Source organism: Pungitius pungitius, chromosome 1 (genome assembly GCF_949316345.1).
Source record: "Pungitius pungitius chromosome 1, fPunPun2.1, whole genome shotgun sequence".
NCBI lineage: Eukaryota > Metazoa > Chordata > Actinopteri > Perciformes > Gasterosteidae > Pungitius > Pungitius pungitius.
Genome location: NC_084900.1, coordinates 19,175,057 through 19,192,582, shown reverse-complemented (window position 1 = coordinate 19,192,582; position 17,526 = coordinate 19,175,057). Strand labels below are relative to the sequence as shown.

Genomic DNA, 17,526 nt, shown 5'->3' with positions numbered 1-17,526 from the left:
TGCATAGCATTTGCAAAGATCATTCCTCTTCCCAAAGGACGACAGAGAGCGAAACATGGCAACGTGGTTTGTGTCCCGTCTGAGGTGCAGGAAACAGTGGAAGCGTTACCCAGACTGAGAAGTGAGTCTCAAGTGATGAGAGTAAAGCTGAAGAGATTATTGTGTTACAGAGGTCATCAGCTGTTTCAAATGGTCACCTGGTCTAGACTAGTGCAGGCGCTGCATAAACTCAAACGCATTCATTCACAATATCAGGACGTCACTATCAGAGATGAGGCTGAGCTTTGTGACCCAACACTTCAAGATGAGGATGATGATGAGGATGCCTCTATGGATGAGAACGACTATGATGATGCTGATTTAAAGGAAATTGACATGTGTGAGAAAAGTGCACTGTGTGAGACAGAAACGGAGCTTGATGGAGATCAGAATGGTGACATGTTGTCTTGTGATGGTGAACAACCAGAGGAGCAAAGAGATGATGAGGAGTAGGAAGGTGAAATGCCTAATGGTGGTTTTGCTCTAGAATCATGTCTTCAGCCGTGTGATGTTTCAGAGGAGATTTTATGGTTCAGTGAAGGAATCTACTCGGTTGCCCCTGCAGAAAGTAACACTCCAGTTGGTTTCTTTAAAACTCCTAAACTTGAGGCGATGGCTTTCCCTGTGCAGTTCCCTACAGATCAAAACACACTGGATGAAGGGAGACATATGAAAGTAACACCCAGCAGTTATTTCAAAGCAAGGCTTGTCTGTGTTGATGATCGTTTTGCCAGAGATATAAACTATTTGTTCTTTGCTCAGTTTGTGACTGAAATACACTTGGCCACATCCAGCATGACAATACAGTTGAGGAAAATAAAGCCAATGACTCGAGATGGATGAAAAATAACTTCTGGTATGAAGAATAAACGAGAGGTAGAGAAACTGGTGAGGAACAAAGATGCAGTCAGATTCATGCAGCCACTGAGAGGAACACCAGCCTACTGGGAGAAAACCACACAAGACCTTTTTGCCAGGATCAGACAGTTGGGAACTCCCACATTCTTTTGTACATTTTCTGCCGCTGAGATGCGTTGGCCTGAAGTGATTGAAGCAATAAAAAGACAACAAGGTGAGGAGGTGAATTTTGAAGGGCTTGACTGGTCAGCAAAGTGTGACATTCTGAGAAGCAATCCAGTGACAACAATGTGCATGTTTGATAAGCGTGTTGAGGCCTTATTGCACATATGTCAGAGTCAAGGCCCGCGGAGGTTTTTTACGGCCCCTGGGATGATCTTGATTTATTATTAGAACCGGCCCGCAGACCGCAGCAAGCCGGCAGCCCGCAGATCTTTTACACGCACCAATATTACATTTCCCACAATGCAACGGTGACGCACCGAGCAGTAGGCTGCTTCATTTCAATATTTATTGGCACAGCAGTCGTCAGCATCACAGTAAAATTAACTTTCAGATACCCATCAAAAATGGCAAAACGGAAGGTGGACACTGAGAACCGGGGGTTTCAAACAAGGTGGGAGTCGGAGTATATGTTCACGGAGGTAGCTGGAAAACCTGTGTGTCTTCTGTGTGGAGAAAGTGTGGCGGTACTGAAAGAGTATAATCTGAGACGACATTATGAAACGAAACACGCGGACAAAAACAAGAATATGGACATGGAACAAAGGCTACAAAAGGCAGAGGAATTAAAACGAGGCCTCAAATCTCGACAGGCTCTGTTCAAAAAAGCCAAATCACAAGGCCAGGCTGCTGTCAAGGCCAGTTTTATTTTGGCAGAAGAGATCGCTAAATCAGCCCGGCCATTTACGGAGGGGGATTTCATCAAAAACTGCATGATTAAAGTTTGTGACGAAGTTTGCCCAGAAAAAAGGCAACTCTTTTTAAATGTGAGTCTGAACAGAAACACCATTGCCGAGAGAGTAGACCAGTTGTCCATCAATCTAAAAGAGCAGCTTGTGAAAAAGGGAAAAGATTTCATTGCATATTCCTTGGCTGTGGATGAGAGCACCGACATTTCTGACATTGCCCAGTTGTCAATTTTCATCCGCGGAGTGGACTCCAGCCTAAGCGTGACAGAGGAGTTTTTGGCTTTACGTCCTATGCATGGCACAACTACGGGGCATGATTTGTATGAAGAGGTGTCAAGATGTGTAAATGAGATGGAGCTGCCTTGGGAAAAACTCGTGGGTTTGACAACCGACAGAGCACCTGCGATGTGTGGACACAGGAGCGGACTGGTGGCGAAGATACGGGAAAAGATGCAAGAGGAAAACGCGACAGGTGAGCTGACAGCTTATCATTGTATCATACACCAGGAAGCGTTGTGCGGTAAAGCCTTGAAAATGGAGCATGTAATGAGCATCATCACGCGCACAGTTAACTTTATCAGAGCCAAAGGTTTGAATCACCGCCAGTTCAAGGCATTTCTGACGGAGTTAGAAACGGAGCATGGTGATTTGCTTTATCACACAGAGGTGCGATGGCTAAGCCAGGGAAAGGTGCTTCAAAGATGTTTCGAGCTTCGTGCTCCAACAACGAGTGACGTTAGACAATGACGCGACAAAGGACAACTGGCACACAGGGCTTAAATACACAAGGGAGGTGCAGGTGATTGGACACAGGTGGAAGCAATCAGGCAATCACAGGACAGGAAGTGAAGTTACCCAGAGACACGAGACACAAGAAAGCTACAAAATAAGACAGGCAGACCCAAACCGTGACAGAACCCCCCCCTCAAGGACCGAATTCCAGACGGTCCTAAAGGAGGGTGGAACCCAGAAAAACAGACAAGGGAGGGAGGGCGGGGAACCCGACAACCCCCGGCCGCCCAGGGGACTCCAAGGGTCAGCGGCACGGGGTCGGGTCCCTCCGGCCGGGATGACCGCTGGACCTCAGGGTCTCGGGGGGCCGACCGCTACGGCGGCCGGGCCTCAGGGTCTCGGGGGGTCTGCCGGGTCGGCGACCGGGCCTCAGGGTCTCGGGGGGCCTGCCGGGTCGGCGACCGGGCCTCAGGGTCTCGGGGGGTCTGCCGGGTCGGCGACCGGGCCTCAGGGTCTCGGGGGGCCTGCCGGGTCGGCGACCGGGCCTCAGGGTCTCGGGGGGCGTGCCGGGTCGGCGACCGGGCGTCAGGGTCTCGGGGGGCGTGCCGGGTCGGCGACCGGGCGTCAGGATCTCGGGGGGCGTGCCGGGTCGGCGACCGGGCGTCAGGGTCTCGGGGGGCGTGCCGGGTCGGCGACCGGGCGTCAGGGTCTGGGGGGGTGCCGAGCTGTGCGGCTCCGGCGTCGTGGCGGGGGGCGCCGAGCTGTGCGGCTCCGGCGTCGTGGCGGGGGGCGCCGAGCTGTGCGGCTCCGGCGTCGTGGCGGGGGGCGCCGAGCTGTGCGGCTGCGGCGTCGTGGCGGGGGGCGCCGAGCTGTGCGGCTGCGGCGTCGTCGTGGCGGGGGGCGCCGAGCTGTGCGGCTGCGGCGTCGTCGTGGCGGGGGGCGCCGAGCTGTGCGGCGCCGAGCTGTGCGGCTCCGGCTGCATGGCGTGGGGCTCCGGGCCAACCCCTGACCCCACCCCCCCTTCAAGGACCGACTTCCAGGCGGTCCCAAGAGGGTGGGAGGGAGGGGTCATGGTCAGGCGCCGCGGGGCCGGGACCGGGGGCGTGGTTCTCGGGGCAGGAACGGGCGGGGGCGTGGTTCTCGGGACAGGAACGGGCGGGGGCGTGGTTCTCGGGGCCGGAACGGGCGCTGACGGGCGTCTCGGCGCAGGAACGGGCGCTGACGGGCGTCTCGGGGCAGGAACGGGCGCTGACGGGCGTCTCGGGGCCGGGACGGGCGCTGACGGGCGTCTGGGGGCCGGGACGGGCGCTGACGGGCGTCTGGGGGCCGGCACGGGCGCTGACGGGCGTCTGGGGGCCGGCACGGGCGCTGACGGGCGTCTGGGGCGGTGTTGCTGCCGCCGAACTCGGAGGTCCAGGACGTGGGGATCGTACCTGGCCTGGAGGAGGGCGGCCAGCTCCAGCACCTGCTCCCCGCGTTCGCTGAGGACTGGAGGCTGGGCGCTGGCCTCCCACTGCGAGTCCCAAGCGGTGTCTGGACAGCGGCGAGGGCGTCGACCGGAACGCCGCCCGGAGCCTGCTGGCGAGCCGGGGTCGGCGTTACGCCTGGCAGCCTGCTGCACGCTGCGGGGACCGCCGAGGGCCAGACGGGTTCCCAAAAACGGGTTCACAAAATTGAATCCTGCTGAGTCCCTTTGTGGTCGCGTCATTCTGTCAGGATCGGTGCTGGTGCAGGCGGAAGCAGGACTCAAATGCAGGGTCTTCCACGAGAAGTGCTCTTTATTTCAAAAACAAAACCTGGACGTGCTCCAACAACGAGTGACGTTAGACAATGACGCGACAAAGGACAACTGGCACACAGGGCTTAAATACACAAGGGAGGTGCAGGTGATTGGACACAGGTGGAAGCAATCAGGCAATCACAGGACAGGAAGTGAAGTTACCCAGAGACACGAGACACAAGAAAGCTACAAAATAAGACAGGCAGACCCAAACCGTGACAAACTGTTTTCTTTGATGAACCTGAACAAAACATCACACAGAAGTCGACTTACTGCTGAACACCTCCACTCAATTCTGAGGATTTCCTCAGCTCAGAGCCTTACCCCGAACATTGATGAACTTGTGGAAAAGATGGGACACCACCAAGTATCACCCTCAACCTCAAACAAGTGAACATTACTGTGCAATCACATATTTAGTTTTTACTCAGTTCAAGTTTAAAAGTTAAAGTTTAATATTTGTTTTCACTGCATGTTACTTCTCCTTAAACAAAGTGTTGTTTTTTATTAATAGATTTTTGCACTTTATTTTATTGTATTTCAAACATTAAATGAAAGAAACCGGTATTCAAGGCACCATCAGTAGCCTATATTTTCTATTTTAGCAAAAGTGGGCTAAATTTACTTCAAAGAAAAAAACAATAATAGCAATTTTCTATCATCCACTCAACTGAAATATTTTTAAAATATAATTGGATTGACAATTATATTTTAAAAATATTTTTATTTATCTGATCATATTGGAATATATTTGTTCAATTAGGTTCACTAGACTATATGCGTCATTTAAAAAATTTTCAATGAACATTCGAACAGTCCGGCCCTCGGCTTGTAGCTAAATTTTTTATTTGGCCCTCCGTCCATTTGACTTTGACACCCCTGCCTTATTAAGAGATCTGCTCTTATCTCCTGCACAGCCTCTGGGCAAATTTGTTGACTACTTTTACCGAGTTGAGTTTCAGCACAGAGGAAGCCCACACATTCACTGTCTCATATGGGTAGAAGGTGCACCTGTGTTTGAGGAGGATGATGATCAGACTGTGTCAGCTTTTGTTTCCAAATACATCACAGCTCAGCTACCTGATCCACGCACATAACCTGAACTACACAAGAAGGTCACAGAGGTGCAAATTCACAGCAAAAAACACTCACGGACATGTTTCAGAAGTCCCAACTCGGGTTGCAGATTTGGTTTTCCTAAACCACCTTGGTACGACCTGGTAAGGGCGTACATCCACTGCAACTGCAAATAGCAAAGTCCAAGCTCCAACCACTGAACTTGTTGCTGAATGAACCTGAAACTGCCTCACTCAGTTTGCAGCCTCGCTAAATGCAACTTAACACTCCAACAGTATGAAGGATGCCTCAATGTGATTAACAAATCCAGTGCGGTGATCCTGAAACGTGAGCCAAAAGACTGCTGGGTAAATGGATGTAATCCACATCTACTTAAAGCCTGGGATGCTAATATTGATGTCAGTTATATTCTCAATGCATATTTGTGCATCATGTATCTCACCAGCTACATCACCAAAAAGGAATCTGGACTTTCTGAGTACCTCAAAACAGTCATTGAAAACTCCACCTGAGACCACGTCAATAAATGTGATGAAATGAGGGAAATCATGCAGGCATACTCTAAAAAGTAAAAATATGTTGCCCCTCCTCAATGAGATGGGATTTGTGCAAAAGCGTAAAAACGATAAGCTTGCTATCATCAGATTTTACCGCTGCTCACAGGAAAAATATCCAGAGAAGTTTTATGGCACATTACTGAAACTCTACATTCCACGTACGAGTCCTTCTACAACCTGGCATGGCTTATGTAGCTATCAGCAGAGTGACCTCTCTCAGTGGACTGCACATGCTGGATCTGGATGAGAGTAAAATCTATGCCAACCCAGAAATCACTGGAGCCCTCGAGACAAGTCGACATGATGCCTCTTCTTCGTATCACACAGACATCAAGCAGACGAGACACTGACCATTGTTCACCATAACACTGAAGATTTGCCATCTCACATCAATGACATCAGGAGCCATCATGAACTGTGTCTTGCAGATGTTTTGTGTTTCACAGAAACTCACCTTCAAGGTTCCTTTGTTGCAGAGAGTCTCCATTTAGAGGGCTACAACATGTTCAAACGCAACAGACACCTGTCTTACACAAATGTTCCACAAATAGCCAACAGAGGTGGCGTTGCAGTTTTTGTGAAAAGCCACATTCAGGTGCGTGAGAAACAGTACGTACATAATGTAACCGATCTTGAGTTTGTGGCTCTAAAGGTAGAAGCCCCAGTGAGAGCCTTGATTGCAGCTGTGTACAGACCTCCAGACTACAGTGTGAGATCATTCATGTCCAACCTAGGGAGCCTGCTGGACTCATTGGAGATCATGGACTGTCAGCCCATCAATGTCTGTGGGGATTTCAACGAGAATCTCTTCTCCAACACTGGTAAACCAATCCTTGAGCTCTTCCAGTCCAGAGGATATGCACAAGTCATCACTAATGCATGTCATGACTCTTACGACGCGGAAGCAGGTATGCGAGTGAAAACAAGGTTAATTAGGTCAGTGACAATAACCACAGTCCCGAACTCCCACGATGATCGTCCTGGTGGTGGGTGACACGTAGATTGGTGAGGGTGGTGACGACGAACCTCAAGGCAGTGAAGACAAACTCGGTGAACATCACCATAGGAACAACATATGAGGCATATTTCATATGTGATTTCTAATGTTTTGTTCTAATTCTGTTATCATTCATGTATTAATTTTGTATAAATGCAATATTCTTAATAACAGTAGTTGTCATTTATATCCATTTCTTCCTTCAGGTCTTCTCTGTGATTTGTCCACTTCACACTGAAGACACTTAGGGCAGAGATGGCAAAACACATGAAAGAAGATGAACGTGAAGCGTATTCAAGTGCACTGGACGTATGTGTTGACCTGCTCTGCAGCAGAATTCAAGGTATTTCATTACTGTGAATTATAAACCTTTTTAGAAAGCTTAGTTTATCTTTAGTTTATAACAATAACTTCCTGTTTTCTTTTGTCAGGATCATTTGCAGAAGAGTCATCAGTCAGTCATCACTGTCCCAGTGACAGCCCCACCTTCATGCAGCATCAAGCTCCTCCCTAAACCAGCTGTAAAGGTAACATTTGAGGTCTTTTAAAAAAAGATATCTCTGACCACAAAAAATCCCGTGGTGGTCTTACTACTTGCATGTGCTATTTACCTTTGTAACTACATAAATACATTTTCTTCTGTTTCTGTCTTTAGGTCTTTCCTCCTCAATGTAGTTATACTAACACTATCCTCACACCAAGACCTGAAGTGATGACTGGAGCAGTGATTCTACAGCCACCCAAGCGGCAACACTCACTTTCTGCATCCCTCATGCCCAGTCGTGTGCTGCTGCATCTTGTTTTTACCTTCCAGACTCAGCGTCCTGCCCCGCCGAATTTGACGAGCCTCCGCTGAACAGCCTCAGCTGAACAGCGGCCACCCCAGCCCGCCGACTTTGTCGAGAATGGAGGACGGCGAACGCCTCTTCCCATCCACCGACAACTTGTGCTTCATTTAATCCGAAGAGACTTTCTGTTTACTTATTGAGAAGACTTTCAGTTTGTCGTTTTTGTGCCTTATTTTTATTTGACTGTATTTATTTATTTTTTATTCATGCATTCATTTTAAGTCAGTTTTCTAACATATATGAGAAAATTAAGGATGGAAATGTTTGTTTGATTGCCTCGTGCATACGAACAAATTAACCTTGAAGAAATTACATATTTGTATCACAATGGTTCATTTGTATGGGGTTTCAGCTGGTATATTCACACGTGTACACCGATCCTTAGGGTAACCTAAATGATACTGAGAAGATGAATATTTAAGCCCAGTGTTAGATTGTAAGACTGTGAAATACATTTAAGCGTGTCATGTTCAGATTGGCCAAAGCATGACTTGTCAAAAGATTTAATAAACAAATCCTACAAAGCTTGTGTCCTAAACTTGAGTCAACAAGTGACTCTAACTCAATGTTCTATCAAAGTAAGGAACACTTAAACACTGGGTTTCAGTGAACATTGAAACACTAGCTGCGGAGACTGCGAGCGCCTGTCGTGGCGCTCCCGTCTCGTCGCGCTCCCCGCGGCTCCGGTCCGGCTCGTGCTGGGGCAGAGCGCCGGATGTCGCAGTCTTACACACTTCTCTACGCTTCATTCCGAGCAGTCACTCAGCGTAATTAACTCTATAGAAACTGTTTCTGCCCCACGGACACCGTTATTTAAGTTAAAGGTAAACAACCGAGGAGTTATATTTAATAACTTAACCAAAGTTAAAAGTAATAATACAACTGTGCAACAAACTAGGAGAATTAAAGGGGGTCTTTTGAGTATTAGATCTCTGTGCTCTAAAGCTGTTTTAGTAAATGAACTAATATCTGACAAACATGTTGATATTTTCTGTCTTACTGAAACATGGCTATCGGATGGGGAGTACTTTAGCTTAAACGAAGCAACTCCTCCAAGTCATGTTAATACTCATATCCCCCGAGGCACAGGCCGAGGGGGTGAAATGGCAGCTATTTATGACTCCTGCCTTTTAATAAACCTTAAACCTAAACTGGATTATAACTCATTTAAAAGTCTGACTTTCAGTCTTTCACAACCAACCTGGAAAATAATCCAGCCGGTTCTCTTTGTAATAGTGTACAGGGCCCCAGGTCCTTATTCTGAATTTTTACGTGAATTTCACAGTTCTTAACGAGTTTGGTCCTTAAAACGAACAAGGTAATTATTGTGGGTGACTTTAACATTCATGTGGATGTCGATAACGACAGCCTTGGTACTTAGTTTCTTTCTTTGCTGGAATCAATTGGTTTCTGTCAGACTGTAAATAAACCAACTCATTGTTTTAACCACACGCTCGACTTGGTTCTTGTATATGGTATTGTGATACTTAACAACACTTAACAATCTTTCCACAGAACCCTCTCCTGTCGGACCATTGTCTGATAACCTTCGAATTTTCGAGAGAACGTCCATCGACTTTCTACAAAACAATGCTTTGTTCGAGGATTTCCAGTCAGGATTTCGAGTGCATCATAGCACAGAAACGGCACTGGTGAAAATTACAAATGATTTTCTACTTGCATCGGACCAAGGACTTGTCTCTTTTCTTGTATTGCTGGACCTCAGTGCTGCATTTGGCACCATCGATCACCGTATCTTGCTGCAGGGACTGGAACACTTGATTGGCATCAAAGGAACTGCACTCAGCTGGTTTAAATCTTATTTATCGGATCGATCCCAGTTTGTGTTTGTGAACGGTGAATCATCAAGGACCACCAATGTTGGTCACGGAGTTCCACAAGGTTCTGTGCTTTTTGGGAGCGTGGCGAGCCCTCCCCTATCTATCTCAATGGGCCCTGCGTACAATCGACTGAGGCTACGCCACCCAGTTCAGGTGGCGGCCACCTCGACTTTGCGGGGTACTACCCACCTTGGTAGACCCCCAGCAGGCTCGGATATCGGAGCGAGAAGAGACCGTGCTGCTGAAGGAAGCCTCAGAACGAGTTCTTTCTCCAGACAGAGAGTCAGGCTATTACAGCCACAACAAACCTTACCACCACATGGTTCTTCCATTCGGGAATCTCACCCCATATGTTTACCAAATGCGTGCATGCTACTCTGGCGCCAGTGCGTCTCCAGGGCATCCGCATTGTGAACTACACAAACGACGGGTTGATTTTAGCGCCATACGAGCGGCTGACGGCCTAACACCAAGATGTTGCGCGTGCCCACATCACCCGTCTGGGGCTGAGACTCAACGCCAGGAAAAGCGTACTGTCCCCAGTGCATTGGACCACCTTCCTGGACGTTATTTGGGATTCGACCACGACGCGGGCACATCCGTCTCCCGCTCGAGTAGTTTCGACCCTACCTTCAGTCAAGCTAGGCCAGCCACCCACTGCGAAACTGTTTCTGAGACTGCTAGGTCTCCTGGCAGTGGCATCCTACGTGATCCTTTGCTGCCTGTTACACATGAGACCGTTGCAGTGGTGGCTCAGGGCCAAGGGGTTTTCCCTGAGGGTAAACCAGCGCCGCCTGATCGAGGTCACTCGGCGTTGCCTGCGGGCTCTGGCCCAGGGGGCAGACACCCTGTCGAGACAGGGGCCGAGGCCCAAGGACTGGAGACTCCTTTGGTGACACCCCGGCACGGCCGAGGTGGACCTGTTTACCTCCAGAAAGACTTCTCTTTGTCCTCTGTGGTTCTCCCTGGTTGCTCTTCTCCCAGCGGTTCTAGAGAGGGTCCGTCAGGACGGTGGCCTACTGCTAGTAGCCCTGCTCTGGCCGGCCCTAGTATGGTTCGCGGACCTTTTGTCGCACCTCGCAGGTCCTCCGTTGGAGACTCCCATCAGGGTGGACCTGCTGTCTCAGGCGTCGGGGTCCATCGTTCACCCTCGCCTCGAGCTATGGAAACAATGGGGCGTGGCCCTCGAGGGGACCCGCCTCTTAGGAGCCGGTCTCTCGACCGAGGTCGTGGAGACCATCCTCCACTCCAGAGGAAGGCGTATCCCGGTAGATGGAGGCTTTTTGCCACTTGGTGTGGGCAACGACAGCTGGACCCAGTTAACTGCCCAGTCGGTTCAGTACTGGAGTTCCTGCAGGAGCTTTTCGTCACAGGTTTATCCCCGTCCACTATCAAGGTATATGTGGCGGCCCTGTCGGCAACCCATGCCCCACTAGATGGACGTTCTCTGGGGAGACACTCACTGGTATCCCGCTTCCTTCGTGGCACACTGTGGCTGAGGTTAGCAGCCAGCACTAGAGTTCCGTCCTGGGACTTGGCCATCGTACTAGAGGGTCTCTCTGGTGCTCCCTTCGAGCCCATGGCGGAGGTCGCAGTGAAGTATGTGGCTCTTAAGACCCTCTTCCTGCTTACTATTTCTTCCCTCAAAAGAGTTGGAGATATGCAAGCCCTCTCTGTGGCCCCATCGTGCTTGGAATTTGCACCCGGTATGGTGAAGGCGTTCTTACTACCTTCCCCCGGCTATATTCCTAAGGTCCCGTCCGCTACGGTCGGGCCTATTATGCTGCAGGCTTTCTGTCCTCCCCCGTTCCTGACGTTGGACCAGGCGAAGCTTAACCTCCTCTGACCAGTCAGAGCCCTAGACCTCTACGTCCGCAGGACCGCCCTGTGTAGGCTCTCCGAACAGTTGTTTGTGTGCTTCGGGCCTCCCAATACTGGGGGCCCGCTGACTAAGCAGAGGATGAGCAAGTGGGTGGTTGAGGCCATCACACTTGCTTATGAATCGGCCGGCCAGCCAGCACCTTTGGCTGTCCGGGCCCATTCTACTAGGGGTATGGCGGCTTCTAAAGCCCTTTTGTCGGGAAAAGTATCGCTACACAACGTTTGCATGGCGGCAGGCTGGTCCTCTCCCCACACGTTCGTGAGATTTTACCGCCTAGACCTTAACTCTACGCCTGGAGCACAGGTGCACTCGTCTGAGTGTGTGTTTTAACTTCACACCACGGTCACTTGCTCGTATGGTGGAGTGGGTATTGGCGTTCCCACAGCGTTTTTACACAGCTTGAGTTCCCTGAGAGGGAACGAGACGCTGCGTAAACTTGCCATACTCCCGGCTTGCCCGTAGGCACTTGATTCGGCCTTTCAGAGATGAATGGTCCTGCCTTTCAGGTCCCTTTATAGCGTCCTGGTCCTGGCGTCGCCCGCCTATGACGTACCAGCTCGCCATTGGTTAGATTTCACACGTGCTTCATGACGCGGTCACGCAGAGGCGTTCCCACAGCGTTTTTACGCAGCGTCTCGTTCCCTTCAGGGAACTACGGTTACATACGTAACCGGAGACGCTCTCCAACGTTGGGATAGTCTAAATGACCTAGGTCTGTAAATTATGTAAAAAGTCTTTGGTTGTAGGAAATTAACCATATTAACTATTAAAACCATTGAAAGTATATTCATTCATGAATATCAAACAAAGCTACCAATGTTCACAAAACTCTGTTTTTATTTTGCACGAAATACATGAAATACAGTGAACATATACTTATCTATAATATTTTATTATATTTAGATAGAAGATAATGGATCAAAAAAAGATGTAAAGACAGGATGTAAATGCATCTTTTGAAATACAACACAAACCTCACACTACTGAAAAATAACAACACAAAATAATAATGAATAAATAATGTTCTGCCTGGTGTGTGGTATACATCTATTTAAAAACGCTTGCTTCTTAGGCACTATGGGTACATCTTGTTGGATCTTTGTGGAAAACCCAACGGCTTCTGCCGAAAGCGCTTATTTTTTCTTTATATCCAGTTATATGTTTTAATTCTTTTGAGAGCACTTAAATTATGATGAGTCAATTTAACTGGAACCTTTTTTCAGATTAATGCAGTTTGATAGACAAGGCCTCCTTACTTTGACAATTAAGTATACAAAGAGAAAACCCTTTTTACTTTGTCAGTGTTCATTTGCACGTGTTGACATTTTGAGTTGAGTAAATTTACATTTTTTATAATTGCTATTGTTTTTCCTCAATAAAATCTAGTGATTTATATTTTTGCACGAGCAATATATTAGACTTTTCTGTATGTTAGTTTTGACCGGCTAATACTAATTACTCTTTATTATTTTGAAATTGATGGTTCGCAAAATTGTATTCTAATGGCGTGTTTCCACCAAGCAGTACGGTTCGGTACGGGTCGGTACGGGTCGGGTCTGTTAACCGTGTTTTGGCGAGCGTTTCCACCGCAAACAGTACCCTTACTTGATAGGCGTGGTGTATTCCAGAAAGTAGTGGTAACGTCACTTGATCGGCGCGGTATTGGACGGAAAGTAGATTGACGTCATTCAATCGCGCGGAAACTGAAAGCTAACCGTAAACAACAATGGAGACATACAGCCGATCCTGTTCTTGCTTCTCGATATGTGGCTGTTAAAGTAAATGCTGCGCGGCGACATTGTTGTGAAGGTGTTGTAGTTTAAAAACGGCGCTTCGTGTGTTGTCTTTCCCCTTACGGCATGCGCAAATGACGACACTCTTTCAACCAATGAACGTTCTGCAGTGAGTCTAGCTCCACCCTTTAGTACCAAACAACTGTGCCAGGTACCCCAACGGAAGGGTACCCAAAAAGTGGTACGGTACGGTGCGGATCTTTGGTACTTTTCTCAGTGGAGACACAAATAAAAGGGTACCGACCCGACCCGTACCGTACCGTACCGCTCGGTGGAAACGCACCATTAATGTTAACAAATAAATGTTTGTAAGGAAGTCACTGTCTGCTTTATACTCGAAACAACATTGAGAATACTACTGATTTTTACGACTACACCAGCTGCTACAGTTGTTGTTCAAATGCTGCTACTACAACTGCTAGTTACTACTGCAGCTCTTGATACTAATACTGCTAATATTATTCTTGCAGCTGTGAATACTACTACCAATACTTTTGCTATTGCTATTGCTGTTATTTCTGCAGATTCTGATGCTAGATTTCAGATGGTCATAATCTTGGTTGTATTCTACTACGCCACTGATCCTACTGTATATGCTACTGCTATTACTATCTCAGCTATAATTTCAGCTACTAAAACTAATATTATATGATAGGGGTGATGGTGGTGCATGGAGTAGTGTGGTGCGCTGGGAGCCGCAAGGTTGGCGAATCCCAGCTGCTCTATGTGCCGTGTAGAAGTGTCCCTGAGCAAGACACCTAACCTTTAATTGCTCCCCAGGCAAAAATGTAATGGATGGGTTATGATGCAATGTAAGTCATTGGACATCAGCTTGTTTGACTTCCTGTCCTCTGGTCTCTTTACAGGTGGTGATGTCATCCTGGTGAGTCCTGTCCGTCCTGTGAGTGAGGGACATTCGGTCACTCTTGGCTGCAAGTTGAGGACAGAAAACCTTCTTTATAATGTGGATTTTTATAAAAATGACAAACTCCTCCCAAATGCTTGCAGGGGGGAGCTGCTTATCTCTGCAGTTAATGAGTCAGATGAAGGCTTTTATAAATGTAGAGGAAGGATATCACCTCAAGGTTTGGAGACTTTGACCTCCAGAGAGCTGGTTGTCAGTGAAATGCGAGTACGAGTTTAGTAACATGTTTTACAGTCTGATTTAGAAAAGGTATCACTGAATTAGAATAAACTATTTCTTTGAAAAATTTTCATGTTCAGTAAAAACACATATTAAAAAGTAACATGAGCAGCAGTGAAAGGTGAATAGTATATGATCATGGGTCCATGTTTGTGTATTTGAGTGTATGTGTTGTACTACTTAACAAGTAGTACAACACATTAGTACATACAGGTGAAACTCGAAAAATTAGAATATCGTGCAAAAGTTCATTTATTTCAGTAATTCAACTTAAAAGGTGAAACTAATATACTATATAGACTCGTTACATGCAAAGTGAGATATATCAAGTCTTTATTAGATGATTATGGCTTACAGCTTGTGAAAACCCCAAATTCAAAATATCAGAAAATTAGAATATTGTGAAAAGGTTCAGTATTGTAGGCTCAAAGTGCCACACTCTAATCAGCTAATTAATCCAAAACACCTGGAAAGGGTTCCTGAGCCTTTAAATGGTCCCTCAGTCTGGTTCAGTTGAATTCACAATCATGGGGAATACTGCTGACCTGACAGTTGTGCAGAAAACCATCGTTGACACCCTCCACAAGGAGGGAAAGCCTCCAAAGGTAATTGCAAAAGAAGTTCGATGTTCTGTATGTATCAAACCACAATAATAGAAAGTTGAAGGGAAAAGTGTGGAAGAAAAAGGTGCACAAGCAGCAGGGATGACCGTAGCCTGGAGAGGATTGTCAGGAAAAGGCCATTCAAATGTGTGGGGGAGCTTCACAAGGAGTGGACTGAGGCTGGAATTACTGCATCAAGAGCCACCACACACAGACGGGTCCTGGACATGGGCTTCAAGTGTATTTCTCTTGTCAAGCCGCTCCTGAACAACAACGTCAGCAGCGTCTTACCTGGGCTAAAGAAAAAAAGAACTGGTCTGTAGCTCAGTGGTCCAAAGTCCTCTTTTGTGATGAGAGCAAATTTAGCATCTCTTTGGAAACCAAGGTCCCAGAGTCTGGAGGAAGAACGGAGAGGCACACAATCCAAGTCCAGATTCAACGCAGCCGTCTACCAGGACATTTTGGAGCACTTTATGCTTCCTTCAGCAGACAAGCTTTATGGAGATGCTGACTTCATTTTCCAGCAGAACTTGGAACCTGGCCATACTGCCAAAAGTACCAAAACCTGGTTCAACGACCATGGTATTACTGTGCTTAATTGGCCAGCAAACTTGTCTGACCTGAACCCCATAGAGAATCTGTGGGGCATTGCCAAGAGAAAGATGAGACATGAGACCAAACAATTCAAAAGAGCTAAAGGCCGCTATTGAAGCATCTTGATCTTCCATAACACCTCAGCAGTGCCACAGGCTGATAGCATCCATGCCACGCCGCATTGAAGCAGTAATTAATGCAAAAGGGGCCCAAACCAAGTACTGAGTATACTTTTCAGAGGGCTGACATTTCTGTATTTAGAATCCTTTTATTTATTGATTTAATGGGTTTTCATAAGCTGTATGCTATAATCATCCAAAATATCAGATAAAGGCGTGAAATATCTTACTTTGCTTATGAGTCTATATAACATATTAGTTTCACCTTGTAAGTTGAATTACTGAAATAAATGAACTTTTGCACAATATTTTAATTTTTCGAGTTTCACCTGTTTCTACCAGTTTTTATTTTGTTTTAACTGTTTTTCTGGCTCTGTGACACTGAGATCTGTTGATGAAGAGTGTGTAATAAATAAAATGTATTATTATCATTACTTGTGTATCTCTTCATGGTTGTGTGTACTTGTGTGTAGATCCTGAAGAAGCAGCACCAAGTTCTGTGCTGTTGGTTGTTGGTCTGGTTTCTGGAGTTTTACTGATTATTCTCCTGCTGCTGTTTCTGTGTCGCTACAGAAAGTCAAAAGGTGAGATCTTTTCCTTCTGATATGAGACTGATTTCACTAAAATAAGTCAAATTCACAGATATTATTACACACACTAATTAATGATCAATGTGAAACCTTTTTCTTCAGCTTCAAGCCTCAGCAGGTTGGTACAAGCCTCTCTTCTCTCTGAACATGGCAGCAGGATTTTACATGTTCCTCATTCAATCCTCTGTATTTACTTTGTGTTTTGGACCCTCAAGGTCTCAGAGGACCAATCAGAGCCCAGCTACAGACCACATGATCAACCAAGGTGAAACTCAAGACGGACATTACCCTTCCCTTCTTCCTGGTCAGCTTTAATCCTGATTTATTTAATAATGTATTCTTAACTTTAATGCTAACATTTCCATATCTGGTTTTCTGTTTAAGATTATATAATTCATACAAAGTGGTTCAAATGATTGTTTCATAAAGATTAAGACGAGGTCATATCAATCAAATGCTCTGAACAACCTGAATATGGTGCAGTATATCCTGTGTGTTCATCCCACAGCTGTTCAAATTTAATGTAAAATCTCTTGAATTTAACAAGAATTTGTAATTTTAGGTGCATCCAGCCTCACATATTCTGTGGTTGAATTCAAAAACCTTAAAATCAAGGGTAGGTGAATTACTTTTTATAGTGAAAATTACCTCTGAAAAGAGAGATGATTTAGTTCTCATCAAAGTTCTCCATGTGGTCTTTGTGACAGAAGCACAATGAACCAGACGAGAGCCCTGTTTCCTCAGATGTGAGGATTGCATCAGCTGCAGGTACAGTCAACGGCACACAGCTTCCTGGAGCATTTAACAGGTGCTACCTGCTCTAGTTTAATACGTTCATACAGTCATCTAACGTGGCCAATGTCAACAATACACGAATCCTGCATACACTTTAGACTCTAAAGTGTACTTGTATGCAGGATTCTGTATGCAAGGTCTAAAGTTTAGACCCTTTTAGGGCCTGAGCCGACTGAAAGTCGGGCGAAGCCCTTTTGTTATTGCAAGAATTATTATTTCGCCACTTTGATCGCACTTTTGGGGACTTCATGTTCAAAAACTCTTGCATTTTAGCACGCGGTTCAAAAGTGCGAAAAATGTATATATTCTTCGGGTCCCGCAATTAGCGCCCCCAAAAAGTGCTCCCTATGGGTACATTTTTTCCCAC

General features: G+C 46.7%; 1 protein-coding gene across 1 annotated transcript; it reads left to right on the top strand.

Moving 5' to 3' along the window:
- The first annotated feature begins 1,385 nt into the window (after positions 1–1,385).
- Positions 1,386–7,465, top strand: LOC134133599 (general transcription factor II-I repeat domain-containing protein 2-like). The gene is made up of 3 exons (XM_062566374.1): positions 1,386–2,451; positions 6,401–6,862; positions 7,383–7,465. Exons 1-3 carry the CDS (start codon positions 1,467–1,469, stop codon positions 7,463–7,465), a joined length of 1,530 nt encoding a protein of 509 aa, XP_062422358.1. The 5' UTR covers positions 1,386–1,466.
- Positions 7,466–17,526: the final 10,061 nt, after the last annotated feature.

What these genes read in the sequence shown, in the direction of transcription:
- LOC134133599 (XM_062566374.1), top strand. Translation starts at nt 1,467, where the DNA reads ATGGCAAAACGGAAGGTGGACACTGAGAACCGGGGGTTTCAAACAAGG. An exon ending in GGAGTTAGAAACGGAGCATG is followed by an intron (nt 2,452 to 6,400) that starts GTGATTTGCTTT and finishes TGTGTTTCACAG; the next exon opens with AAACTCACCTTCAAGGTTCC. An exon ending in CTCTTACGACGCGGAAGCAG is followed by an intron (nt 6,863 to 7,382) that starts GTATGCGAGTGA and finishes TTCTTTTGTCAG; the next exon opens with GATCATTTGCAGAAGAGTCA.